Source organism: Arachis ipaensis, chromosome B06, assembly GCF_000816755.2.
Source record: "Arachis ipaensis cultivar K30076 chromosome B06, Araip1.1, whole genome shotgun sequence".
Lineage (NCBI taxonomy): Eukaryota > Viridiplantae > Streptophyta > Magnoliopsida > Fabales > Fabaceae > Arachis > Arachis ipaensis.
This window is the reverse complement of record NC_029790.2, coordinates 25,487,918-25,498,544: the sequence shown is the minus strand read 5'-3', so window position 1 is coordinate 25,498,544 and position 10,627 is coordinate 25,487,918. Positions and strand designations below refer to the sequence as shown.

At 36.2% G+C, this 10,627-nt stretch overlaps 1 protein-coding gene across 2 annotated transcripts in view; it reads right to left on the bottom strand.

Moving 5' to 3' along the window:
* The window catches only part of LOC107648007 (CLIP-associated protein), a 12,544-nt gene extending 1,960 nt beyond the window's left edge, over window positions 1–10,584 (bottom strand). Inside the window, exons 1-20 of one of the 2 annotated variants that reach the window (XM_016352039.2) lie at window positions 9,828–10,584; window positions 8,393–8,548; window positions 8,226–8,288; window positions 7,615–7,683; window positions 7,301–7,460; window positions 6,337–6,498; window positions 5,708–5,805; window positions 5,419–5,493; window positions 5,257–5,325; window positions 5,090–5,175; window positions 4,895–5,012; window positions 4,548–4,646; window positions 4,112–4,466; window positions 2,526–3,977; window positions 2,176–2,435; window positions 1,528–1,629; window positions 909–1,013; window positions 661–735; window positions 512–580; window positions 310–378 (exon numbers count right to left, since the gene is read on the bottom strand). In XM_016352039.2, coding sequence (XP_016207525.1) covers window positions 310–378; window positions 512–580; window positions 661–735; window positions 909–1,013; window positions 1,528–1,629; window positions 2,176–2,435; window positions 2,526–3,977; window positions 4,112–4,466; window positions 4,548–4,646; window positions 4,895–5,012; window positions 5,090–5,175; window positions 5,257–5,325; window positions 5,419–5,493; window positions 5,708–5,805; window positions 6,337–6,498; window positions 7,301–7,460; window positions 7,615–7,683; window positions 8,226–8,288; window positions 8,393–8,548; window positions 9,828–10,160 — 3,975 coding nt within the window. In that variant the 5' untranslated portion in view covers window positions 10,161–10,584. Of the gene's footprint in view, window positions 1–309; window positions 379–511; window positions 581–660; window positions 736–908; window positions 1,014–1,527; window positions 1,630–2,175; window positions 3,978–4,111; window positions 4,467–4,547; window positions 4,647–4,894; window positions 5,013–5,089; window positions 5,176–5,256; window positions 5,326–5,418; window positions 5,494–5,707; window positions 5,806–6,336; window positions 6,499–7,300; window positions 7,461–7,614; window positions 7,684–8,225; window positions 8,289–8,392; window positions 8,549–9,827 lie in introns of both variants that reach the window. The other variant, XM_016352038.2, reaches the window with a different exon arrangement.

Below are 10,627 nucleotides of genomic sequence, written 5' to 3'. Positions count from 1 at the left end.
ATGAGTGGGGTTTGAACTTTTGAACATCAAGCATAAGGAAACAACGGCTATAATTTAAGTGATTTTTTATTGTTTTTTGGAATCTTTTTTTATTTTTAAATTTCAAGCCTTCTAACAGGTTTCAAACCAGGGTAGAGTTAGACTTAACAACTGGTCAAACTTAATACTTATAAAATAGTCTATAACAGGTTACAAGCCAAGTTGATGACATTGCAGATCTGGCCCATCTCCACCCCTAAATATGCCCTCACACTTTGAAATATTGTTGACTTAATAGGACACTTTTCCAAAACAAAAGAAAAAACAAACCTTTGTCAAGCAATTTATGCAAGTGACAAGAGTTTTCTCATCCTCTGTAACCAGAAGAGGGACTATAACCTGCAAAAATTTAAATTTAGAGCATCAGCTTAAACAAAGCAAAATCCAGCAAATCCGCTTTCTCTCAAAGATAATCACAGGAAGTAAGGACAACCACAAAGCTGGGAGAGAGAAAAAATCAAGAAATACATACACTTAAACATCTGAATGGATCATACTGGGACAAAACAATGTTCAGGCAGTGCTCTGATTCACTTGAGACCTAAATGCAGGATGTAAGGCTGAGCCAAGGAAAAGAAAGGAACTATCGAGAGACAAACTAAGACAGGATAAAGTGTTTACCTTCGGAATTATATCTTTTGTGACATGAAGCAGCTTCTCAATTACAATCTCAACTGAGTTCTCCATTGCATCTTTCTGCAGAAAACAATTTTCATTTAAAAATAAAAACAAATAAAAAATCATAATGATATAAGTGAATGTCCCAGAAACACCTATAACAGGTATCTATAGTTGCAAACACTGATAATATGAGATGATAAAAGAATTATTTGAACAAGAAATTGAAGAAATGAAGTGAAGAAGAAAACCTGATTTTTAAGCATCTCAACTATCAGTGAAAGAGAAAGCTCTCTGATTGAGGAATCTGAATCATCCAGCACCTCAAGAACAACTGTCAAAATCTGATTGAAGTACTGCAAGCACAACACAAAATTATTATCACATAAAAGACAAATCCAAAGATAAATTCGTTGTTGATTAACAGAATTGAATAAATTACAGTTCTTTTGGACATAGAACTTATCTATTCAACAAGATAATGGTTAACTGTTAATATCACACAAGAAACCAGTAAAACTTCACCAGCCAATATGGATGCATTACAAAGCTTTTATTTATGCAATGGGTTGGGTGGGTACAATGCCTAAATTGACCAATATAGAAGAAGTACTTAAAAGTTTTCAAACAAATCATAAGAGTTAGCTGCATTAAAAACATTTTTACAGTTTAACCTTCTTTTTTTTCCGAGAGGTTGTCTGAATTATTACAATAGGAAGATAAACACATAATATTAATACTAACTACTAAATGAAAACATCAGTATCACTGTAAAACAACTTCTATATATGGTTATAGAATTAGGGAATTTAATAGACTACTACTTTTCTTTTCAAACTACTATAGAGACACTCATGATACCAAACATACCTTAGTCCAAACAGAATGATCATTTGTTATAGAAGCGTCAACTAACTGTTGAAGTGCTGTCCGTTTACTTGAAATAGGGCTGCCATCACCCTCGCTGCATATCTACACAAGAGAACAGCTATATATTTTCAATTTTCAGATAATCCAAGAACACAAGCAACAATTAAGCCTTGTCATGTGACATAACCTAAGATATAACTTCAAAAATAAACCAAAAGAAAAAATCAGTCCCAAGCCACATTAAGTTGTCTCCACTTTACTTGAAAACACTTATACCATCTGTTGACTAATTATAACTGCCACTTTCAACAGCTGTCTCAGAAGTCATTATCAAAGTTGACAGATGTATAATTAAGTATCTAAAGATTTTTAATGAATATTGTGTTACTATCTCTAGAATAATGCTATAATTTTACTACATCAAGTTATTGGACTCCCAGTGGGTTAATCATCATGTCTTTAGGGTTTTCTGCATATATTTTACAAACGTATCACAGGAATCTTTTAAGTTAACTTCCTATTTCTTATGTGCATTTTGCTGCTCTTGGAGAATATCTTATAAGTCTCTCAGTCTCAATATATATATACACACATTTCAAATAGTAACATTATAAAGGATATTGATTCTCTAGTAGTTTCAAAACTCACCATATGAAGAATTTGAGGAATGCTGGGTCCTGTGTCAGTCATGGAATTAACCTTTACAGCTTCAGCTAAGTGATGGTTCAGTTCCAATTCAGAAGAATGTTCTTTGTCATGTACATATGCTTCAGCACCATTTAATTGCTCTAATGACACCAGACCATTATCATCAAGATGAGGAATTGAAAGACCCTCATAATTCAAGCTATTGTCCACATGTCCAAGTTGGCTAGTTTGAGAGCCAAAGTTTTGTCCCACTGGATTAACTGCATATGCAAGATCATTAGTTTTTGCACCAACACTCCCACTAGTGGAATCTGTCTCAAGATTCTGACACAAATGTTCCTGAATTTCACCTGAAGCTGTCTGGCCAAGACTGGCTTTAATCAGGGTTGAATCTTGAGAACTCCACTTTCTGCCACTATCACCATCTAAGGAACCAGCAGAATACCTTCCAAGGTATTGAGCTTTTCTAGAGAAACCAACATATCCATCTTCTGAGGATGACCCCACAACATCAGAAGGATCAAAGGAAGACTTAGAACGCCGATCTTTCTTGCTTTGCAGATAATTCATTAGGTCTACTTCAATGCGAGGAGTGTATTGTTTAAGTGCTCGTCTCAAAGAATTTTGTTCTTCAACTGACAAACTAAGTATGAAGTTAAGAACTGCAGTTGAATCAAAGTGGGAGTACACTGATATAATGCATGTAATGGCATTTTCTTTAAGTTTTGTATTTTTATCATAAACCAATGGGGCTAACTTGGCAAGCCATAATTTTAGGATGCCAATATTAGCAGCACCTTCTGGATTCATTGCATGCTTCTTAAAAGAACTGATGGCAAATTCGATAACAGCCAACTTAGCCTTGGGAGACCTTTGTTCATCTAGTGAGCGTAACAATGCAGGTAAGAGTGAATCTATACTGTAAGTTTTGCTAACAACTTCCAAGGTGGTTGAACAAGGCTGTCTAACAAGCTCTTTAGGGTCTATTAAACGTGAAAAGACATGTGGCAATATTCTTTCCATGTAACCCTCAAAAGGCTTTCGGCATGCTGCAACTATATCCGCAAGAGTAGAAAGAGCAGCCTGTGCAACCTTATGATGGGGATCATCTAAATGCTGGAAAAACAACTTCATTACCTTCTCAAAATTTTGGACAACTTCTTGAACCCCCTTTGGACCTAGCTGCAACAAAGAGTGAAGATAATTGAAGGCAGCAACCCTGGCAGACCAGTCAGACCCTGAAGTAAGTCCTTCACTCAAAGCTTCATTAAGAGATGCTGGACCATCTGAATAATTTGACACCTCTCCAAGAGAAAGCTGGTTATCATCAAAACTCCTCCTCCTGCCAGCAGACATACGCCCAGTAACATTCTTTCTCAACAGCGGCCTCTGGAAATTAGGCACATTACTATTATGTGAATCCCTTAAGTTTACATCTCTATATGGAGCATCCAAATAATGCTTATCAGTGTTGGCCTTCATAAATCTCCTAGCCTCTCGAATGTCACTATTGTCATCAAAAGAACGTCTTTCCTGCAATCTTTCAGAAGTCCTTTTACTTGAATATAAAGATAATGATGATAAAGTCTCAGCACTGACATTACTATGATATGAAAACTTGGCAGAATCTTTCGAAGCTTGAATTTGAGTGATTATGTCAGATAAACCAAGACCACCATTTCGATTACTACTTTTATTGACGCCAGAAGTAGTTGATTCTGTTGTTGAAGAGCTTGTCAGATGATTAGACGCAGGAACAGCAGCTGGGAATGGTGGATCACGAGATGATGGAGGGTCAACTCCTGCACTAGGGGCAATAAGAGAAAAATTTATCCACTCAAATAATTTATAGAAACCATCATCAACCGATGAATGGCAAAAAATCCTGAAAACTAAGGTAGAAATAAAAGATTCAACAGGTAAACTTATTTGGTACCTAGATCCAAACTTGATGACCGGAGAGATGAATTATGCTTATCAGACAAATCCAAGCCTCTAAGCATGCTTTCAATAGCAGTGACCTTCTGTTTGCTAGCATGCAATACACTTTCCAAACTGCGTTCATTACCCTTACCAAGTGACTTAGCTTGTGAAAGAAGTATGCCAGAAGAGACAGATGTCCCTGATGATACACTTGAACTTCTATCCATTGCGACAATAGCAGAAGTTCCATAACCAGGTACATTAGAGGAAGCAGAGGCTTGACTTGGTAAAGTCATCAGTGCGCCTTTATCACGAATGGAAGGGGAAGCATGTCGCCTATGTATTCCTCCATCCTCTTCATTTATTAACTGTAATTTTTGTCATTTTAAAGGTTACTTAAACAACATAATATAGGAACCAGTAACACCATCCAAATCTTAACTACATACCCTCTGGATTACAGGGTCAAAGGATGAGAATAAACGTCGAGAACGCTCTGGCCAAGTTTTTGCAAACATTCTGTAGCATATCCTTGCTGTAGATCGTACCTATCAAGCCTCATCGAAATCATTCTCAAATACGCATAAATTGACATGAATAAAGAGGTCACATAACAATGTCCTGTAATGAATATGCAAGTAATCTTCTGTCTAAAACCAATGAAGTTTGATAAACAAATATAAAATGGTTTAACGCATATTTGCAAGACATTTATCAAACATGTTACCAACTACCGAGCATGAACTATGACACAACTATTTACCAAAAATCAAATAACCTGGAACTATAAAGCTACCTCACTCATTGCATCTGAAACACAACACTTTATCATATCCTCGTATAAATCAGCTGATCGATGTATTTCTGGTGCATCAGGCCAATGTTCTAGGACCAAAAGGGCATATTCACAACACCTGAAATACAAAATATACTGATTGGGAGGGGGAACTAAACTCTCATACACGTCTTTCAAATAGTTTATAATTCATACCTAGCACGAAGAACTGCATTTCGATCATTCTTTGCGCAATCAGCTATACGAGGAAGCACACGAGCAACTTTGCAGTTGCGCAGCATCTATCAAAGAGAAGACAAGCATGAAATGGCATATAGCTCGGAGGTAAGAATATGCATACACAATTAGATATATAACATTACCGTTTTTATGCAATTATCTGCTGACTCTGCAATTACAAGCACAGTAATCACAACCAGCTTGAAAAGGACCTGATTATTATTAGATCAAGAATTAATAAAGATTCTGAAAGTATCAAAATTGTGATAAACTACTGATAATTAAAGAAAACAAGTAGAACTTACTGGTATAAACATTTCAGCACAAGCTTCAAAATCCCCCAAGAGTTCCTTGGATAAAAAGCAAAGTAGATGGCAAGCCTAGAACAAAGCAAATAGCAAAAAACTAAAATCAGGAATGTGGCAAGAACCTGACCGATATACAACGTCCTTGAATGCCAACAAACATATTAAGACAGGATATAAACTTGTCAAAGTAATGAAGGTTAAGCATAATACATAGAAAGCAGGACCACTTTATAGGAGATAGAATTCACCAATCTCTCAAGTTTTATTATAGAAAAAGTTAGTGCACCTGCTTCACAATGCTAGACCTTCTGTCGGACAACTGTGTGCTCAAAGGTCCAACAAGTTGCTTCAAGAGTCCCCGGAAACTTGGATAATCAGCAACACCTGATAAGAAATTGAGTACAAAGATATACTCAACAATCATGATATAGAAAACACAAAATAAAATTGTAGTAGGCTTCATATGTCTGCGAAAATTACAAATGAATAAAACATAAAACCACTATTACTAAAATAATAGTAAAATGTAAGTGAAAAAGCCAATGAAAAACAAAGCAGAGAATTTAAATAAATAATAGCTGTCTAGTTCAATAAAAATCTTGGCTATAATCAATTTAGTTTGAAAGTGCACCCCAATCCTGCCAAAAATTTTTGCCTAACTAAGAGTCTAAGACCCTCAAGATTCGGCCTCTATAAGACTAGTACAGCAGTTGTAGTTTAACTCCCTACTAGACTCAGCAAGTTTTTGATAATGTTTACCAAATATATATCCAAGTTCTGGTACATACTTCTCATAATCTCATAATGAATATATATACTGCAATGGAAAATATATATGTATACACTATAACAGCAAATGTTCTTAACATTCATAATTCTGTGAATAATCCTGAAAAGGAGTTAAGAAGCACCAACCTCCTAGAACAAGACCTTCAACTCTCTGCATAGCAGCAATACGAATTGACCAATCTTTTTCTGGTACAAGAGTAGATGCAATCTTCTCAATTTCCCTGGTTAACTCCTTCTCTGAATATACCTTGATAGGGTCTATAGGCTTCTCAGTAACGTCACCTTCCCCTGGTCATAATCAAATAAAGAACGCAAATTGAAGAATAATAAAGAACGCAAATTGAAGAATTCATGTATTAAATAAAACAAATTTGACTAACAAAAAGGAACAATAAGCTTATATAGCATGCTTGCAAGACTATACACAAATATGAACAATATTCAATGTAGACCGCATGTACACTATTTCATTGACAAAATGAAGAGGAAAATATTTACTATTTGGTAAAAACCAGTCAGATCCCAAGACTAACATCTAACTAGAGGTCAAAGCTGATCATGCTGACTAAATATGTTGAATTGCCGACTGCCCAATGAGACACGCTAAACATCCAAATTTGTATTAACTGATCAACGCACAAAAGGAAAAAATAATTACCTTACCACACCACAGCTAATGCCATTTGGAATAGCACCCTTTATAACCACAAGCTGACAATTTTAACAATCCAATTACGATATGGAAGCTTGTTTTGGTATCAGGATAGAAGGAGATCAAATGACTTTTGAATATGAACTACCATGTGATACCAAAAATAAACATGTCCATAGTAGACATATTACTTAGACATTTTAAAAAAGATTATCCAGCACTGTCACCATTATGCAGCACATCTCTAAATGAATAAACGGGAAACAAAATATAATTGAAGATAAAATTAAAAGGCAAAGTGGCCAAGTGAAAATGATAGTGCTGGTGCAAGTCTGGAAGAACAGAATTTATTATAAGCCATAATCCCATATATAAAATTTCATCAAGACTAAATTAGAATAGAAGAGTTTATGATCCAATAACTGCAAATGTTCTAACCTCCAAATAGAGAGGTCTCCCTTGATGAACTTTTAGCCTTTGGACTACTTTTCTTGGTATTTAAAGGCTTAATTTCCCCAGTGATATAACCACTCGGAACACCATCTGAAGAGCGGACTTTTGGTTGAATTCCCTCTAGCCTGGCATTAATATCTTTTACCTGAAACCACCATGATGCAATGAGTAAGAAAAAGTGAAATTTGAATGTAGTTGACACTAAATCTAAAATGGCCTTCAAACTTCAGAGATCTAAATTCTTGAGCTTGAATGTACGTAAAATATTAAATGACATTATGCGATTCTTTCATAATTACCAAAGATGATGGAAGATTGTGGCGTTGAAGTTCATCACGAAATTGAGGGCCAGCTTGAGCATACATCTCCTGTAAAATGGTTTATTTCAAAATAATATCAATTAAATAAAACAATGAACCAACAATTGAAACAAATATAATTCATTTATTTATTCATATTCATAACTGATAAACAACAGAAAAAATAAAAATACATAAAACACTGTAAAAACTAAAAGGATTTCAAACATTGAATCAGATCAATTCTTAATATTATCCATATGAAAACCACAAGTTTCAGGCTTTGAAAAAATAGTATAACTTTCTTTCATATATATAATATCAAATTTTGATATTGCAATACAGCCAACAGTACACACAGCATGATTCCAATATCAAAAATACCGAATCACATCACTAATTAATCCCACTTCCATTCTCTCATTGTTTATGCTAAAAACAGCAGTGTTTTTGACATACTTCTTTATTTATGGCTAAGCTAGTGATTTAAATTAATCACTGATAAGCAACCTTTATCAGTACCTAAGATAAACTTAATATCCTAATGCCATAACCTAATCCTTTAGCCAATATATACAATATTAAGTTATTTCAAGATAAGGTCTACCTACCTCAATGCACAAAATAGCTGCATCACGAACGGCAGGGTTTGGATCATTGAGCAAATGCAAAACCTGACAATTGATAGTTGTGAAAGGAATTAGTATTTCATCCTAAAAGTATTTTAACAATAAAAACGTACAAGAACTGCCTATCTAAAAAAGTTCAATCAACATACAGGAGGAAGGATGACCCGTTGAAGTGGAAGCTCAGTAGATGAAAATAGATTAATTGCTGATGTAACAGTTCGTGTGAACTCCTCTCTGACTCTCCAACTTCTGTGGGCCCACGCAGAGGATCCTGCTCGTTCAACGATTATTGTAGGAGAAGAAACCTACAGGTGATAAAACTATTTCAATTTCAGAACACATGCAAAACATAACTACTTAGAAGTATCATTTCCAAAATGGAGTTCAGAATAGATCCAAGAACATTTTGCATATTAGTGCAGTGTAAGGAAATCACCCAAATGTCACTCCAATATAAACACTCAAGCTACAATAAATTCATATAGAAATAAAGCCTGACTCCAACAGATTTTCAATGTGAAACTCCCTTTATTTGGTGATATATCACTATCCAGATTTTGCAATTAAACAATAACAATCTGGAAAAAATAGTCATTAGTCCTCTAAAAATATCTCCAGCCTTACTTGTTAATAGGCCTACTCTTATCCATGGACCATTTTAGAAAGGAAAGACAGTTAGCCTAGAACTTTCTATGGTACACAATTATTATTGAATGCATACTCATAAGTTTCAGCAGGTATAAAAACATCCTTATCTCTCATCATGGAGAATAGCATCAGCAGGTCTTTTGAAATACAATCACAACTGCCAGCGGACTTGTCATGAATTGTGGTTTAGGGATGTAGACGCTATGATAGCAGGCTCTAAAAATTATACTTTAAAGGATATTAAGATTTAATTAGCTTGTTCACTGGCAGATGATAATTGCAGGAAGAGTGCATCATATGCTTCCTCTCCTCTAGAATAAAAGCTTGAATGGCGCAGAGAGTCAATTTGTTGGATTTAGAGGCACCACAATTTAAAATGTGAAATATTAAGACATCAGAAGAATAAAATAGAAGGGGAATTAAACCTAAAAACAGAAAGGTTTTTGACACCATGATGATGCCCATGCTCATGCTATCATGATGACTGCATTGCTTTGCACTGACATTACAACATAATACTCTACATCCGCAATACAAATCCCGAAGAGATCTATCTTAAGGCCAAGCAGCAAAGGTCACAACCACGATAAAAAGAATAAGTAAAATAAATTGTGTTGCATAATATAGAATAAGGAAAAACCTAGACAATAAATTAAACCCTAAAGTCTTAACATTCTCCAGACAAAATTCAAAAGAGGTTAAAAATCATCATCCTTAAACAACTATCTATTCTAAATTAACACCTTAACAATCCAAGCAGTTCAGCTCACACTTCACTCTCTCACCACTGGCAATCCAAATGAAATTCTACACTAATTTCTGCAACTAAAGTGAACATGCAAAAATATAAATAGAAACAGGAGTGTGTGTGTGTGTGTGTGTGCGCGCTCGCGCGCGTGTGAGTGTGTGTGTGTGTGTGAGAGAGAGAGAGAGAACCTCCATGAGAGTGAGCAGGAGCCTGCGGGCGGCATCACGAACAGGTTGCTTGGCGTCACCGAGCCGATCGACGACGGCCGGGAGTAGGGCGTTAAAATGGAGCTTGAAGTGGTCGCCGGAGAGGACTGCGGCGGAGGCTAGGGACTGAAGAGCGCCCTGTGAGACCCTGAAGTTGTTGTCCTTAAGCAGATCCATGCACGAGTCCACAAGCGACGTAACCTCCGATGACGTCAGCGCCTTCCTTGAAGATTCTAGAACCTGGTGTAGTCTCTCCACTCCCGCCATCCGCTCCTTCGTGTCCTTCGCCCTCGCCAGTTCCAGCGCCTCCTCCATCTCTGTGCTCCGATCTGGTGCAGCACGATGCAGATCTGGTGCACCAATTCAACAAACGAATGTGGAAAAAAGAGGCGCAAAGTGAAGTGAATTGCTAAGGCTTAAGTGAGAGAAAATGTAGAGAGAGGAAGATAGATAGTGCAGCGAGCGATTGAGATTGAGATGAGAATTTTACCGCTAAATGTAGCGGAGCCGTCAAATTCAGAGACGCTTTTGGTGTTTTGTTGCTTTAGAGAGAGAAAAATGATAGCGACGGAGAGAGAGAGAGATTGACGGAGAAGAAGCAGACGACGACGATGAGTGAATTTGAAAACTCTGTTTTGTGGTTGCGGGACGTTGAAATTCTGACCACAGTTTGACTCTTATTTACCATTTATGCCACTGTGTTATTTTGTTTGCTTTTATACGTTGTCTCACTCTCATTTTCTTCACTACCCTTTCACATTTTTTATGCCATGGTCTCTCTC